The sequence below is a fragment of the Trachemys scripta genome, chromosome 7 (genome assembly GCF_013100865.1).
Source record: "Trachemys scripta elegans isolate TJP31775 chromosome 7, CAS_Tse_1.0, whole genome shotgun sequence".
NCBI lineage: Eukaryota > Metazoa > Chordata > Testudines > Emydidae > Trachemys > Trachemys scripta.
The window spans coordinates 82,526,360-82,544,681 of record NC_048304.1 but is presented as its reverse complement, the minus strand read 5'-3'; the positions used below and the strand labels follow the sequence as shown (position 1 = coordinate 82,544,681).

Sequence of the window (18,322 nt, the reverse complement as noted above, 5' to 3'; positions counted from 1 at the left end):
ATAAATACCAGGGAGGGAGAGGAATTATTTCAGCTCAGTACTAATGTGGACACGAGAACGAATGGATATAAACTGGCCGTCGGGAAGTTTAGGCTTGAAATTAGACGAAGGGTTCTAACCATCAGAGGGGTGAAGTTTTGGAACAGCCTTCCAAGGGATATGATGGGGGCGAAAGACCTCTCTGGCTTTAAGATTAAGCTTGATAAGTTTATGGAGGGGATGGTTTGATGGGATAAAGTGATTTTAGTCAATAGGTCAATGATGTGCCATCGCTGGTAATTAGTAACAATGGTCAATGATGGGATATTAAAAGTTACTACAGAGAACTTTTCCAGAGGGCCTGGCTAGAGAATCTTGCCCGCATGCTCAGGGTTCAGCTGATCGCCATATTTGGGGTCGGGAAGGAATTTTCCTCCAGGGTAGATTGGCAGAGGCCCTGGAGGTTTTTCGCCTTCCTCCGCAGCATGGGGCAGGGGTCGCTTGCTGGAGGATTCTCAGCGATTTGAAGTCTTTAAATCATGATTTGGGGACTTCAACAGCTGAGTCAAGGGAGAGAATTCTTCCAGGAGTGGGTGGGTCAGCTTTTGTGGCCCGCATCATGCGGGAGGTCAAACTAGATGATCATAATGGTCCCTTCTGACCTTAGAGTCTCTGAGTCTATGAGAACGCTCTCATACTAACTAGAGCCAAAAGCTGAACCTCACACTTAAAGAATTCACTATTGCACCACATAAAACTCACTGGTTTTACAGATTAGGAAATATTGCATTATACAATAAATAGGGCTGTCAATTAATCGAAGTTAACTCAGGTGTACAGTGCTCACTTTATATTATTATTTTTATTACAAATATTTGCACTGTAAAGAAAACAAATAAAAGATATAGTATTTTTCAATTCGCCTCATACAAGTACTATAATGCAATCTCTTTACCGTGAATGCAACTTATAAATGTAAAATTTTTTTTTACATAACTGCACTCAAAAACAAAACAATGTAAAACTTTAAAGCCTACAAGTCCACTCAGTTCTACTTCTTGTTCAGCCAATCGCTAAGATAAACAAGTTTGTTTACATTTAAGGGAGATAATACTGCCCTCTTATTTACAATGTTATCTGAAAGTGAGAACAGGAGTTCGCATGGCACTGTTGAAGCCGGTGTTGCAAGGTATTTACATGCCAGATGTGCAAAACATTCGTATGTCTCTTCATGCTTTGACCACCATTCCACTGTACACTTTGTATTCTGTGTTGTAACTGAAATCAATATATTTGAAAATGTAGAAAACATCCAAAATATTTAAATAAATAGTATTCTATTATTAAAAGTGTAAATAAATTTAAATTAAATTAATCATAACTATTTTTTTATCATTTGATAGCCCTCGTTGATGGGAAATATCAATTCCTGTGGGGTCCATTTCCCCTAAGCTGTGAGATTTGGAAGTGTGCGTCCCAGCCTATCAGAGAGACATCTGTAGTAATGATCCTCATGGGAGTAGGCTGCAAGAATGGAACTCCCCCACATCCCTTTTGTGGATCCATCCTGAAGCAATGAGAGCAGACAAAGGTGTTCAAGGTCCTGAGATCCAGAACTGGTCTCCCATCCATCCCCTCTCCCCAGATTTTCTATGGGATGAGAAAGTATCAGGAATAGAACCCTTTTCTGACTAAATCTGGGGGAACACATTCGTTCGCTTACAGTGTTAGGAGGGATTGTAAGAAGGGTACCTGAAGAGGGACGGGGTAGCAAGGGGCATGAAGTAAGGACAAGAACTGGATGGAATAACCTGTAGAAATCACCTCCAAGATCCACCTGTCTGAGGTGATGAGCCCCCAGGAAGATAGAAAATGAGAGATGATCCCCATAAAGGTGGAGGGGGGAAAGGTACAGCATAGGATCCAAACTAGGAGAGTGTTCATGACCCACAACCAATGGGTCAAAGGGGTTGTTTTGAGGATGTCACTTTCTGAGAGTTCGCTGTAGAGCAGTGGTTCTCAAACTTTTGTAATGGTGACCCCTTTCACAGTGCAAGCCTCTGAGTGTGACCCCCCTATATTTAACACCATTATAAATGCTGGAGGCAAAGAGGGGTTTGGGGTGGAGGCTAACAGCTCGGGAGCCCCCCATGTAATAACCTCACGACCCCCTGAGGGGTCCCGACCTCCAGTTTGAGAACCCCCTACAGAGGTTGGTCCTTTCTTAGTGAACCTGGGCTTCTTCCTAGAGAGTTCAGCTGTTCTCATGTGCTGGTAGTGGAATGTGCAAGACCACTGAGTCATCTGCAATCTACTGTATTTTTCCCTTTGCCGCAGGTGGCCCAGAGAGCATAGTGTGACCTGAGAATCTTTAAGAGAATGAAGTGACATGTGGCATCACTAAGGGCCCCTCAAAGGGAAGATCCTTGAGGGTAAGTAGGCTCCAAGAGGTGAGCTGGTCCTGGTTGAGCGTGTCTCTTGGAACCCCTCAGCAATGATGATTCACGCTCTCCCATAATTCAAAGGACCTAATGGAGTAGGAGCCTGGATGGTGCTGGGGACTCTGGATAGAGACCCTCAGGAGTCAGTATGTCAGGCGGCTCTGGAGGCAGTACTGAAGTGTGATCAGTATGCCTTCAATGTCTGGCTACAGAAGACAATACTGATGACAATTTCGGCTTGGCTCTGGAGCCCTTGTGTTTCAAAGGCACTGAGTCTGGTGCTGATGCCAGGACCACTCTAAGCTGTTTCCCTGATTGCTTCTGGGTAAGCAGCATAGTCTTCTTAGCTGGTGCTGTGGCCTTGGTACTGGAGGGGACGGACCTTCAGCTGTATCCATGTGAGAACACTAGGTCTCCTGAGACCCAGGTCAATAGGGTGACTTTCCCATTCTCTTATCCCATTCTGGAAAAAGGGGTCTTTTCTTGTTTAGGGTTCAGACGGTGTTGAAGGACCCCCAGGGTCTTTGGTTAACCTCCCAGCAGAGATGGTTGCCAGGGCTTTCTGAGCAACTGAATTCAAAGTACAAGGGGTGAATCAGACCCCCCGAGTCTCACAGAGTGCTTTACCAACAGGAGTTTTAGTCTGTCCTCCCTCGGTTTCTTAGATCTGCTTTAAAACCTGAGCAAATCTTACATTTGGAAAGGATGTGAGTCTGACCCTAGGCCAGTGGCTCTCAACCTTTCCAAACTACTGTACTCCTTTCAAGAGTCTGATTTGTTGTCAGTACCCCCAAATTTCACCTCAATTAAAAACTACTTGTTTTCAAAATCAGACATAAAAAAGATGTGTCACAGCACACTATTACTAAAAAACTGCTTACTTTCGCATTTTTACCATATAAATATTGTACTTACATTTCAGTACATAGTATATAGAGCAGTATAAACAAGTCACTGTCTGTATGAAAGTATAGTTTGTACTGAGTTTGCTAGTACTTTTTATGTAACCTGCTATAAAATTAGGCAAATATCTGAGTGTACCCTGGAAGACCTACGTGTACCCCAGGTATGCATATCCCTGGTTGAGAACCACTGACCTAGGCAGTAGAGGCAACTTGAATGTCCATTGCCATGGGAGGGGAAAGACCTATGGCTGATCTGGCAGGGTTTGAAGCCCAGGGTGTTGGGTATAACCCATATACAAGGCTGCAGATCAAGGCCCAGATTGGGCAAAAGAAAAAGGGAAGGGAATGCCCCACCCCCCTCCTCAAAGCATAAACTGTGCTAAAGAAACAAAGAAAAAGAAAGAAAATACCAAAGAAAAGAGAGGAAGATTAAGTGAGAGAGATAGCAAGCTGCATAGCTAGGTAACAGACACCGCGACACTCTGTCTCAAGCCACAGGTAGTAGAGAAGTAACTGGAGGGACGGTGGGTCTGCCCACTCTCTATATACCAGAGGTGGGCAAACTACGGCCCGCAGGCCACATTCAACCCACGGGACCCTCCTGTCCGGTAGGCTAGCCCCCAGCCCCTCCCCTGCTGTTCCCCCTCCCCCGGAGCCTCAGCTCGCTCTGCCGCTGGTGCAATGCTCTGGACAGTGGGGCTGCGAGCTCCTGGGGCAGCACAGCTGCAGATCCAGGGCCTGACCCGGTGCTCTCTGCTGCGCGGTGGCATGGCTGGCTCCAGGGGCTCTGGGCAGTGCAGCTGTAACGCCGCTAGCCACCGGTGCTCCAGGCTGCGCGGTAAGGGGGCAGGTGGGGTTGGATAGAGGGCAGGGGAGTTCGGGGTGGTGGTCAGAGGGTGGGGGTGTGAATGGGGGCAGGGGTTCCCAGGGGGCAGTCAGGAAGGGGGGTTGAAGTGGCGGGAGGGCAGTCAAGGGCAGGGGTTCTGGGGGTGGTCAGGGGACGGAGAAGGGGTGGTTGGATGGGGCAGGGTCCCGGGGGGGGGGGGGGGGGCAGGGGGGGGGGGGGGGGGTTGGATGGGGGGGGGGGGGGCAGTCAGGGGCGGGAGTTCCGGGGCGGTCAGGGGACAGGGAACAGGGGCTTGGATGGGGCAGGAGTCCCGGGGAGACCATCAGGGGGCAAGAAGCAGGAGGGGTCAGATAGGGGGTGGTGCTGGGCCACACCTGGCTCTTTGGGGAGGGACAGCCTCCTCTAACCGGCCCTCCATACAATTTTGGAAATCCGATACGGCCCTCAGGCCAAAAAGTTTGCCCGCCCCGCTACATACCCTCGTATCGGAGCACAAGGGTGTTTAGGGTGCAGGGGTAGACCCATGGACACTGCTGATGAATGCATTTCCTGATGTGAAGTACCCACAGGGACACGATTTGAAGAAGAATATTTATTTTCCTCCATGAAAAGAACTTTATAATCTTTTTTGGGGTCCTCAATTCACTTAAAATTGATTAATTTTAAAACATCACATGCACATGTAATGAGGAACACTTGCTGTGCTAAGTCTAAAAAAATGATTTGGTAATTCCAAAATTATAAGTAATATGCGCTTAACATACAATACTGCTCATGCACAGTATATGAATCTCTACATTTTTGTTGCACAGTCACAGTATTATTATATATCAGAGGGGTAGCAGTGTTAGTCTGGATCTGTAAAAAGCAACAGAGGGTCCTGTGGCACCTTTAAGACTAACAGATGTATTGGGGCATAAGCTTTCGTGGGTGAATGCCCACTTCGTCGGATGCATGTTATATATTATTATATATACTTTATCTTCACTATTTCAGCTATGAAATTACTTTCTAAATCTACCTCTGATTACATAGACCTGAATGTCACAATGAAAATATTTCTAAAACCACCTCCATTAAGATTTCCAAAATCTAGTGGCAAGACTTCTGCCTACATCAACCGTTCCAGCAAAAATAAAGACAACTAGCTCTTTCCTGAAACTTGTCTCTGTTACCACATTTCCTGGCTCCCATAAAACAATATGTGATACAAGTCATAGGGTAAAAACTAAATGCTATAGCATCTACATTTCCGAGATCCGAGTTCACTTCCTCAAAGATAGTAGTGAGTGCTACGGTATCTCAACGCTGCACTTCTTTATCCACTTCCACCACACTTTGTTTGTTATCTTCAGGCACTCACAGACCTGAAAGGTGGTTTTAAAATGTCACTGCATAGCTTTCCATCTCTCCTGAGCAACCATGCCTTCCTTTATCTCTTTTACTCACAGTATCTTTCTTCACTAGGGACTCTACCTTCCAAAAACTGTCATGATCCTCCTTTTCTTGATTTGGTCACTTCTCCTTTGAGCACCTTTCTGTCTTTCTGTAGTGTAAACTACATTACCACACAATGAACCGGAGCTTAAAAATATAAAACGATACCATGAGTGTACGTTTTCCTCAGCTGTAACAGGCAGGAGATATCTATGAAGAATTACATATTCAACCAAGAATCAGGTGCTATTTATGCTGCAAAACTATAATGTCAAAATGTAAACACATAAAACAGAATTCCACTAATGTAATAGAAAAACTTACCCATTTGGCAATCGGACACCCCTGAGAGCTTTTTCCTTCCTTGCCTGTATAAACCACTACCTCTATTCTTACAGCACTTCCTTTTGCTCCATACCTGCATAAAATAAAGTTTATGAATATAAACTAGACTCCTTTTTATCACCTGTTAGTAGTTTAAACTGGGAACTGAAAAGAAACAAAATATTTATCTATTTTAAGATGTGAAAAAGCACTTTTTACATTAAAAATAAATCTGCAAATACCATTTTAAAATCCTCCTTTCTTCCTCCAACAAACTACTGCTGCTAGTGTTGTGTCATTTTGGAAATAGAAATTGTCTCTGATTTCTGTATGCAGAGAACGTGTTCTATAACTTCATCTATTCTTTCATTATTTTGACCCCTCTCTCTATCTTAAAGAAGTGGAAGATTGGACAAATGACCAGGGAGGAGTATAAAAATATTGCTCAGGCATGCAGGAGTGAAATCATGAGGGCCAAATCACACTTGGAGTTGCAGCTAGCAAGAGATGTTAAGAGTAACAAGAAGGGTTTCTTCAGGTATGTTAGCAACAAGAAGAAAGTCAAGGAAAGAGTGGGCCCCTTACTGAATGAGGGAGGCAACCTAGTGACAGAGGATGTGGAAAAAGCTAATGTACTCAATACTATTTTTGCCTCTGTCTTCACAAACAAGGTCAGCTCCCAGTCTACTGCACTGGGCAGAACAGCATGGGGAGGAGGTGACCAGCCCTCTGTGGAGAAAGAAGTGGTTCAGGACTATTTAGAAAAGCTGGATGAGCACAAGTCCATGGGGCCGGATGCGCTGCATCCAAGGGTGCTAAAGGAGTTTGCGGATGTGACCGCAGAGCCATTGGCCATTATCTTTGAAAACTCATGGCAATCGGGGGAGGTCCCGGATGACTGGAAAAAGGCTAATGTAGTGCCCATCTTTAAAAAAGGGAAGAAGGAGGATCCGGGGAACTATAGGCCAGTCAGCCTCACCTCAGTCCCTGGAAAAATCATGAAGCAGGTCCTCATGGAATCAATTCTGAAGCACTTAGAGGAGAGGAAAGTGATCAGGAACAGTCAGCATGGATTCACCAAGGGCAAGTCATGCCTGACTAACCTAATTGCCTTCTATGAGGAGATAACTGGGTCTGTGGATGAGGGAAAAGCAGTGGATGTGTTATTCCTTGACTTTAGCAAAGCTTTTGATACGGTCTTCCACAGTATTCTTCCCAGCAAGTTAAAGAAGTATGGGCTGCATGAATGGCCTATAAGGTGGATAGAAAGCTGGCTAGATCGTCGGGCTCAACGGATAGTGATCAACGGCTCCATGTCTAGTTGGCAGCCGGTTTCAAGCAGTCGGTCCTGGGGCCAGTTTTGTTCAATATCTTCATTAATGATCTGGAGGATGGCGTGGACTGCACTCTCAGCAAGTTTGCAGATGACACTAAACTGGGAGGAGTGGTAGATACGCTGGAGGGTAGGGATAGGATACAGAGGGACCTAGACAAATTAGAGGATTGGGCCAAAAGAAACCTGATTAGGTTCAACAAGGACAAGTGCAGAGTCCTGCACTTAGGATGGAAGAATCCCATTCACTGTTACAGATTAGGGACCAAATGGCTATGAAGTAGTTCTGCAGAAAAGGACCTAGGGGTTACAGTGGACGAGAAGCTGGATATGAGTCAACAGTGTGCCCTTGTTGCCAAGAGGGCTAACGGCATTTTGGGCTGTATAAGTAGGGGCATTGCCAGCAGATCGAGGGACGTGATCATCCCCCTCTATTCAACATTGGTGAGGCCTCATCTCGAGTACTGTGTCCAGTTTTGGGCCCCACACTACAAGAAGGATGTGGAAAAATTGGAAAGAGCCCAGCGGAGGGCAACAAAAATGTTGGGAGCACATGACTTATGAGGAGAGACTGAGGGAACTGGGATTGTTTAGTCTGCAGAAGAGAAGAATGAGGGGGGATTTGATAGCTGCTTTCAACTACCTGAAAGGGGGTTCCAAAGAGGATGGATCTAGACTGTTCTCAGTGGTACCTGATGACAGAACAAGGAGTAATGATCTCAAGTTGCAGTGGGGGAGGTTTAGGTTGGATATTAGGAAAAACTTTTTCACTAGGAGGGTGGTGAAGCATTGGAATGGGTTACCTCGGGAGGTGGTAGAATCTATTTCCTTAGAGGTTTTTAAGGTCAGGCTTGACAAAGCCCTGGCTGGGATGATTTAATTGGGAATTGGTCCTGCTTTGAGCAGGGGATTGGACTAGTGACCTCCTGAGGTCCCTTCCGACCCTGATATTCTATGATTCTATTTCTGCATATATATATATATATATATATATATATATATATATATATTTGCCTGTCTGCCTACAGGGCTCTTGAGAACCAAATCTTGACTTCCTTGGGAGGTTTGAAAGAACCCAGCACTTGGCAAGATTGGAAATTGCTTTTGCTCTAAAAAGATGACAACATTTAGTGTTGATGCAATAGTTCAGTCCACATACATCAGAAAGAGAAGATGTGGTACAAATAATTACTGGGAGGGAAAAGAGGCGAAGGCAGACAAAGGCCAAACATAATGTCAGCTGTACCAAATTATTTTCTTCTTTTATGTTTATACAATAATAATAGATTTTTATCACTATGTAGTGAACTGATTTTTCTCACCTGTTTTCCATTATTTCCCTGACAGCAGCAACACTTGGTCCTGTCCCAAGGTGTGTATAATATGGACCTTCATCTTTCTCTATAATTTGCTCTGCAGGAAGGATCAGAAAAATAAATTTGGCATTTACAAAATTTATTTACAACATTAAATAATAACCACACAAGTTTGTTACAGAATTATCCCTGGAATTAAATGCATAAAATCTTAAAGTCTTTAATCATGATTAATACATAGTATATTAATAGGCCTCTTCTTAAAGAAGCAATAAAATGCAACCTTTGTGAAATTTGCTGTCTTCCATAACCTGATAATGGACTTTTTCCTTGACATTCTAAATAAATCAACTAATAACAACAATAATATTTTGCACTTCTAGAGCACTTTCTATGAGAGATTTAAAATATTTATGAATTAAGCCTCACAATACCCCTGTGAAGTAGGGAAATTTTCTTACTTCAGTTTAGACATAGGGGAATTGAAGCATAGAGAAGTTAAACCCAGTGTCACACAGGAACCTGCAGAACTGGGAACACAACACAGATCTCCTCACTCTCTATTTGGTGGCTTATGCACAAGATCAGAATTTTAGGACCAGAATAAGAAATCAGCCCCAATGAGCATGTTTTGTTGTTTGATCTGATTTAATTCACACAAGCTGGGGACTGAATCTACCCTGCACTAACCTGCCACAGACTAACTGCATAGACCCTGCTGATGCACATTAACAGTTTGTTAATGCACTTTGATCTAGTTCATTTTCAAAGAGGACTAATCACTCAAGCTTTAATGTGCATCAGCAGAGTCCACAAGTATGGTTAGTCTGCAGCAGACTACTGCAGGATAGATTCACACCCCAGCTTCCGACAAACTTCGGGCTTGGCTACACTCGAAACTCCAAAGCGCTGCCGCGGGAGCGCTCCCGTGGCAGCGCTTTGAAGTGCGAGTGTGGTCGCGGCGCCAGCGCTGCAGGTACTCCACCTCCCCGAGAGGATTAGCTTACAGCACTGGGAGCATGGCTCCCAGCGCCGGGGCACTATTTATACTGGCGCATTACAGCGCTGTAACTTGCTGTGCTCAGGGGGGTGTTTTTTCACACCCCTGGGCGAGAAAGTTGCAGCGCTGTAAAGCGCCAGTGTAGCCAAGGCCTTCGGCTATGTCTACACTAGGCAGCTTTTAGGAGAGCGCTCCTGCCAACAAAGCGCTGTTCACACCAGCGCTTGTCGTCAACAGAAGTTTTGTCTTTCAGGGTGGTGTTTTTTTAACACCTCTGAATGACAGAAGTTTTGTCTTTCACTTGCCAGTGTAGACAAAGCCTAACTGTTCTTGTAGACATGCCCTTAATCTTTGTCACCTGAGTGCTTTGAAAGTCAGAAAACATGAGAGAACTACATATCGTTGGTGCCACCAGTTAAGCAGTGTCAGTAAAATTCTCAACACCATATTTGTTCTGAAGGCTACTAGACAGAACTTTATTAAACTTTTTTAATGCCACACCTTAGAACAAATCAACCAAAACAGTTACCTTGTACAGCTGTCAAAAACACTCCAACGAAACATCTTTCCATCAAAATTTGTCAATTTGTCAAAATTGAAATGTTCGGCGGAGACAGTTGATTTTGACAATGTTCCAATGGAAATCTGCCTGATTTTCTCCCAGTTCACCTACTTGGCTCCTTGTCAGCCTGCCAGGTGGACTACCACAGGCTATATCTACACAACAGACCTTACAGCAGCACAGCTGTACTGCTGCAGCTGTACCACGGTAAGGTCTCCCATGTAGCCACTCTATGTGGACGGGAGAGAGTTCTCCTGCCAGCATAATTAAACCACCCCCAACGAGCAGCGCTAGCTATGTTGGCAGGAGAACATCTCCTGCCGACACAGCACTGTCCACACCGGCGCTTTTGTCACTGAAACTTATATCAGTCAGGGGTGTGGTTTTTTCATAGCCCTGACTGACAAAAGTGCTAGTGTACACAAAGTCCCAGAGAGCAGGGAACTCCTGGCTCCAGGGCAGCCCTGCCAAGGAGATGCCCAGAGCCACAGACTCAATCCCTTTTGTAGTGAATTTCAAAATGTTGGGGTGGGGATGGGAGTGTTCTGAATTAATACTAAACCCATTTTCAAAATACTGAAATCTTCCATGAAGCGGAGTTACCTTTCTCCCCCCAGCTTTATTCCTTGGCCACCCTGAGTCCTGAAGGTGTTCTTTCATTGTAGGCTTTGAAGGCCTATGGAGTCCCCTACTGACCTGTGGACTGCAGTCCCTTCCCACCACAATCCCTACCCACAGCATTCCCCCATGTAGGGTATGTCTACATAGCAGTGTGAGCAACACTCTTGCATCCACACATCACCTGTGCTAACCTCGGGCTCAGACCCAGTGTCCCAGGAGCTTGCAGGGCTGGAGGGTCTGAGCCTGTGCTAAGCTGGGACCTACAGTCCAAGCCCTATTGCTTTCCTGTGTGCACATGCCTCTGGTTTAACTTGGGTCCTGGAAGTCCTCCGGATGTATCCCAGAGTTCCCAGTGGCAGAGGAGCAATGCTGCAGGCAGCCAGGGTTGCGGCTGGAAGCGCCATTACTGCCTAGCCAAGTGTGCTTCCTCTTCCTGCTCTGGCTCCTCCTCTCTGCTGCACAGAGCTTGCCCAAAGCAGGGAGTAAAGCTGACAGATGGTAGGCAGCTCCCAGCTGCCAGGATTTTGGGGGTCATCCCTGCCCCAGCCGTGCTGTACCGGGATCTCTCCTGCTCCCTCTCCCTGCAGGGCCGTTATTTGGTCCTGCTCTGCTTTCTGTTCCTTGCTTCCAGGAAGCCCCCGCCCTCCCTAGGGTTGCGTGTGCAGAGGTGCCTGGGTAGCATGCACTGTGAGGGTAGTGAGTGGGAGCCAGCCCCAAAACTTCCCCCCAGTCTCCTGGGGATCTCTTATCCCTGCATCATGGGGTATGTATGTGGGGGGGGGGCAAGGATAAGTTATCCCCCAGGGGAGGGGTGCTGGAGCACACTGCACCCCAAGCCCTGGAGATGTTCTTCACTGTTTTGCAGCTGGCAGCAGACAGGCTGGGGTTTGTGTGTGTTTTTCCTCTGAAACCTACATTTTATGTGAAATTTCAAAACAAACAGACAAAAATAAATAAAACACAAACCAAACCAAAACACTTTCATTGAACATTCCATTTTAAAAATTAAGAATTACAAAGTTTCATTTTAATAGTTTGACAACCCTAGAGATTGATGTCCTAATTATCCTCAGAACATTTTTCTGCTAATGTGACAGCCTACAGGGTGGAGAGTCCAATTCTCATATTAGATGGTAATTCAATATAAAGCCTTCTCAAACTGCAGTCATTGGTTCTACTGAGACTGCCACCAAATGAGTTAATTATGCAGTTTATGTACTTGTGGGCTCTTTAGGGACACCTGAGTCCCATCAACAGCACCACCACAGTTAAGCAACAGGGTGGGCAGTAGAGTTTCCTTACATTGCACCACGTTCCTAGAGCTAGAGTGTCAACATTGCTGTGTAGACATACCCTTAAACAGTCAGCTTCACCCTGTGAGGATGCCCTGTGTCTATGTAAGGCATCAAGGTCCCACACCATGGGTACAAACTGTTATGCCATTAGCTTCATCTCCCACACCCTAGCTAAAGGCTTGTCTACACTACTGGACGGATCGACAGGCAGCGATCAATCCAGCAGGCACTGATTTATCGTGTCCAGTATAGACACGATAAATCGACTGCCGATCACTCTAGCGTCAACTCTGGTACGAGTTCTCAATGAGAAGCGCAAGGGGAATTGACGGGTGAGTGTCTCCCGTTGACACACGCAGTGAAGACACCGTGGTAAGTTGATCTAGGTACGTCGACTTCAGCTACATTATTCAAATAGCTGAAGTTGTGTAACTTACATTGATCCCCCCTGTACTGTAGACCAGCCCTCAGGCTTGGTCTACACTACCCCCCTAATTCGAACTAAGGTACGCAACTTCAGCTACGTGAATAACGTAGCTGAAGTTCGAAGTACCTTAGTTCGAATTAGTTCAAACTTACCTTGGTCCACACGCGGCAGGCAGGCTCCCCCGTCGACTCCGCGGTACTCCTCTCGGCGAGCTGGAGTACCGCAGTCGACGGCGAGCACTTCCGGGTTCGACTTATCACGTCCAGACTAGACGCGATAAGTCGAACCCAGAAGTTCGATTTCCAGCCGTCGAACTACCGGGTAAGTGTAGCCAAGGCCTCAGACTCTGGGATAACAGACATCCATAATCCTTCTGCAAGGACTCCCATCACAATTGTGACAAACCAGTCATAAGGACCACCAATTAAGGCATCATGACCACCCATATCTGAGCCCTATCTCAAATTCTAGGCATGAATGTTCTCCCCTGCCTTGTCAGCCCCGTGCAGTATTTTGAAGAAGACAAAAAATTCCCCGTGGCTTGGCCAATCTGTCATGTGGAAATTCCTTCCTAACCTTGAAAATAACGATTGATGAACTGGAGCCCACTCCCATGTGCCAAGCCAGTGGTCACAAAGTCAAAGGTGGGAAGATGACCCTCAGCTGGAGGGATGATTGAATGTCTCTCTCTCCCCAATGTTCATTTTTGCATGTCCCCTGAACTCCCCCCACACACAGGCCAATCACTGATCTGGTGACTTAAAACTTACCAGCTGCAAGGCAGAGAAAGCCCATAAAACCACATCACTGAAGTTACCCACATAAGATAGGGTGGGGGGAAAAGCACCTTCCTCCCTCCCCTTGATGTCTAATTGGCAAGGACCCAGCAAACAATGACCCTCATGGAGACAGAGGTCTGCACATAAAAATATTAAAAGGGTGCTTTTTTCTATTAAGAGGAGTGATGTGAATATATATTATTTGAAAGGTACATGCAATAATTACCTAATAGGCACTTACCAACACAGTCACAGATTGGAAATTCAGACTGTCCTTTTTTGGTAGGTGTATCGATCAGATTTTTTGTAGGAGTGTCTAGGAACTTCATAGGAGATTCAAGAAAACTGCTGAGTGTATTCTTTGCCGGAGAACATCCCAAGTCACCTATACTCTGGGGGTTTTCAATACCCAAACTTGTTGATGTCAGAACTGTAATTTCACCTGCACAATCTATATTCCTGAGAGTTTCTATTGTGTGTGGTAAATGGGTCTCACAACAGGTAACTGGAAGTGTTTGCAACTTTTGATCCAATTGTTGCTCTGCAGCATTCTGCTGAAAATTTGCTTGGTCTTGATCAGATATCTCATGAGCTCTCTGGTTAGACTGATTAGGTGTTTGAGGCAAGGGATATGTCTGAATGACATTCATTGTTTGTTGTACCTGAGAATTATTATATTTTTCTGTAAACATCTGTACATTTTCACTTGGTCTGTTTGAACACGATTCAATTTTAAGTTGTGACGCAACCATAGGATTACTGGAGAGCAGGCCATTGTATTGTGAAGAAGTAACAACAATGTCACTTTTCAGTGGATCAATACCTAGTGTGTCACTGGCGCCTACAGTTTTGATGTGCTCAGTTACTACTTCACAGCCAAACAGCCTGTCTTTTGTTTTCTCCCATGGTACCTCAGGTAGATGTCTATGGATTTTTATCTGAGTCTGTGGAAGAAATAATCTAGTTTTTTGTTGTGATGATAAAGTACTTTGATTCAGTTCCTTCTGTACTTTGGTTCTGGGAGTTTTTTTTTTTGATGCAGCTATTTTCAAATCCCGTGGCATGGTACGACCAAGTGGTTTTGATGATATCCAAATGTCCTGCAATTCATTATGCTCGTAAGCCAAATGCTCTTGCTGTTTTTGATTATTTTCTTGATAGTCCGGTACTTGAGGCTTCTTTTTGTGTCTTTGTTTCCATGGTACAGTTTTTCCTTTTTTATGTGTTGGCTGTTTTTGCTTTACTAACAATGAGCTATAATTGTGCCTTATAAACACAGATTGTTTTTTCTTCAGTAGGCACTGGTCCTGGTTATGTTTTGGCTGAATCTCATGTGATATTAGACTGAGAAGTGATGTCTTTACATCATTCTTCTGCTCTGGACTTGTCTGATTTGATTCAATTATTGCTGCAAGTTGAGTTAACTGTGTAGCTACATCTTCTTCATCCTGGCTGTGAATTCCTCCTTCCTTCACTGCAAAATTACTTTTCAAGTTCAGATCATTATAAGCTTTGTTTTTCTCAAACTGGCTCAGAATCTCCAATTTGCTACTTGTTTGATGGACATTACATGAATTGTTGAAACATGTAGCAATGGTAACTTTATCATACAGAGAGTTTTTCTTGGTAGCATGACCTGAACATGACCTTGCATTAGGTACTGAAACAGACAAAGATTTGGTATCTCTTGGGGATACATGTGATCTATATGATCCACCGGTAGTATTAACAGATTTATCATGTGGTTCAGAAACAGTACTTTGGCCATTGTACAACACTGCCTTATTAAGGAGCTGCTTCTGTGAACGAGCATAGCGACTCAAGAGATGTTGTTCATTCTGTAAGTAAGTCTCTTTGATTTCTTTTAATGTAGAAGAAGTCAAAGAGCAGGAAATGTCCCTTTTGTAATTATGGAGTAAATGGGAAGTTGTTTGTTCTGCATGTTCAATATTTTTTGTTTTATCTGGTGCAGATGCTTCTAATGGGGCTTCTGATAATTTTGTTAATGCTTCAATAGCTACAACCTGCTCTACGGTTAAATTTCTGTTTTTAATCAGGGACAAAAAGGTTGGCTGAAGTGAGGAGTTTTCAAGTTGTGTCTCTTTGTTTGGTATTTTAACAGCATCTTTTTCAACATGGACTTCCTTTTCAGGCACAGGTGTATAACATGATCTTTCCTGTGTATTCACAATAGAATCAGTTTGCAGAACTGAATTGTCAGATCTTTGAAAGGTCTTGCAGGTACAATTTGACTTCTGCCTCAGGAAAACATTTTCTTGTTTTTCTGGATGAGCACAGCAAACACCAGTTGTCAAAGGGCTTACAACATTATTCAGATTAGCAGTATTTGTTTGATGTGAAGGGGAGTTGTTTTCTCTGCAGTTGTTTGTCAAATCTGCCCTTTCTTCTACAATTACTTTTGTCTGTGACACATCTGATTCTGATGGTGGATAATGTATGTTCTTAATGCCATTTCTAATGGTTTGTGCAAACAACTTTTTTGGCTCAACTAACTCACTGGGAGAGACTGCTCTTTCTTCTTCAGAATTTTTCAGGTGTTCATTATCTGTCACAGTTCCATGGATATCTCCATTGACACAGACGCTAAATGATGGTTTTTCATTATCTGTCCACTTCTCTGCTTCTAAGCCTGTCATACTTTCTTTTTCATTAGATTGTACATTTTCAAAGGGTACTGTTTGATTTGTTTTCACCCTGTATTTTTCACCATGACCGCATATACTGCATTCCATGAGTTCTGGTCTGAGGCCATTTACTGGTTTGTTTTCTAAATCTGCCTAAAAAACAATACAAAAAATAGTTGTATCAGCTGTTTAAAATGTAAGGTAAGAAGCAGTGACCCTACACTAATTAAACCCTTTCATGGTTGATGTAAGGAATGCCATGATTGAGCATTAGCAGACAGAGCAGCTGCAGAACAAGTCAGTAGCACAGGCAATCCATAAAAGAAGATCTGAAGACTAAGGACTTGATTCTCACTTATACTAAGAACCCCTTACACCACTCTAGCAATAAGTGCAAATGTAATAGGCTTTAGTGTAACAAGAGTCAGGCCCTCAGGCCTCAATCCTGCAATGAACTTTGTACAAGCAGACACCTTATGTCTGTCTGGAGCTCACTGCAGGATTAAAGTCTAAGGTGGGGTAGTCACTAGGCGGACCACTGGCCAAATCGGACTGCCAGACACTTTGAACAGACCCCAAAATCTTTTTATTTACATATTATTAATTATTATTATTATTTTCTCTGGAGTCTGAACCCTGACTATACCTTGATCAAGGAATTTTGACCTTGACAAAAAATAATTGATTAACCCTGGTCTAAGAGCTTATCTACATGAGAAAGTTTTACCAGTTATATCAATATAATTATACCAATATAATTAAACCACTATAGTTATACCTGTGTAACTCCCCATGTGGACACTCTTATTTTAGTATAAGAGTAACTTTTGGGGAGTTAGTTTAAACCTCTTCTAAAGCAACATAAGCTAACCCCCAAAAAGTCACTCTTATTCTGGATGGAGAGTTATACCGGTATAACTATATTGGTTTAAATTCACACCTTAAATTATACTTTAGGCCTTTCCCATGTAAACACTCTCTAAGAGAGATTTAAACAGTAAATAATACTTTACCCCAATACGGCGGGTAGTGAAGATGTACCCTAAGAAAACATTAAAGCAGGCAATCTGGTATGGTGATTTTAAATTAACTATATTTTACCCAGTTAAATGCTGCATTAAGTAGCAGTACCTCTTTCACAATGCACCATCAAGGCTGTTGTATATACACCATAGTGATTCTAGGAAGAGTATTAGGAGGGTACCCCTTCGCTGCACCCGTCTAATCAAAGTCTTCAAAATTTCAGAGTTTGATTTAAAATAAAAAGTTTCTAGTCCTAATCACTGTGAATAAAACCTTCCCAATGTGACACAAACATGACACAATGCACAACTGTCTTCCTGAAACTTCAGATAGCTTGAAACAATGGACAGATTCTACCCCAAGTTCACAGTGTTGCAACTGACAACAGAATTTGGATGGAAAGCTCTAAGAGAGGTCTGAACTCGCAGCGTTCAGCTAAATACTGCTTCAACTTTGAGGTCTGCCTGAGAACAATATAAAAAGTTTACATTAATAACATTTTCAAAGCAGAGGAGATGGGTGGGGGATCTGAGCATATGCAAATACCTGAAGGCTTGTGATAAAACTACACACCACTTAAGTTCTCCTTAAGTCTTAGCACAGAGTTTAGGCAAGACTTAAATGTATAAGGCCTTGTGAAGGCCCTCTGCACAGGAGTGAATTTTACCATATTTAATGGAACAGAGCACCGTGACGTTTCTTTTGTGTGGCAAATTGATGGAGATCTCCTGATGATAAGTGGAAAATTGGTACATATACATGGCTCAAGTGAATGTTTGCATTGTATCTCGACAGAGCACTTTCTGACCACTGAACATTCTCTGATGTAACTGAGTAAATTTTCTTATTTTTCCATTTTAACTTCAATATACTAATAATTTTTTTAGTGAAATGTGTTCTTTCTAATATATGGGACTACACATATATTACCAGAACCACATCAGGTGACTAGACGGAGTTGGAATATTTCATATTGGGAAAAACACTAATAATGTGCATCATACAAGCTATTACTTTATGAAGGAAGGATCTATGTAATTTAAGGGCTGGTCTACACTGGGGGGGGGGGGGTTTGATCCAAGATACGCAACTTCAGCTACGCGAATAGCGTAGCTGAAGTCGAAGTATCTTGGATCGAATTACCTGGGGTCCAGACGGCGCGGGATCGATGGCCGTGGCTCCCCCATCGACTGCACTACCGCCACTCGCTCTGGTGGAGTTCTGGAGTCGACAGTGAGCGCGTTCAGGGATCGATATATCGCGTCTTAATGAGACGCGATATATCAATCCCAGATAAATCGATCGCTACCCGCCAATACGGCGGGTAGTGAAGATGTACCCTAAGAAAACATTAAAGCAGGCAATCTGGGTGAATAAAAATTGATGTT

The 18,322-nt window shown here is 43.8% G+C and overlaps 1 protein-coding gene across 2 annotated transcripts in view; it reads right to left on the bottom strand.

The window, feature by feature from the left end:
• TET1 (tet methylcytosine dioxygenase 1) overlaps nucleotides 1–18,322 on the bottom strand; it is a 152,509-nt gene that overhangs the window by 84,678 nt on the left and 49,509 nt on the right. For both annotated transcript variants that reach the window (XM_034777768.1, XM_034777769.1), the window contains 3 exons: nucleotides 13,508–16,064; nucleotides 8,589–8,679; nucleotides 5,934–6,027 (listed from right to left, as the gene is read on the bottom strand). In XM_034777768.1, coding sequence (XP_034633659.1) covers nucleotides 5,934–6,027; nucleotides 8,589–8,679; nucleotides 13,508–16,064 — 2,742 coding nt within the window. The remainder of the gene's footprint in view (nucleotides 1–5,933; nucleotides 6,028–8,588; nucleotides 8,680–13,507; nucleotides 16,065–18,322) is intronic.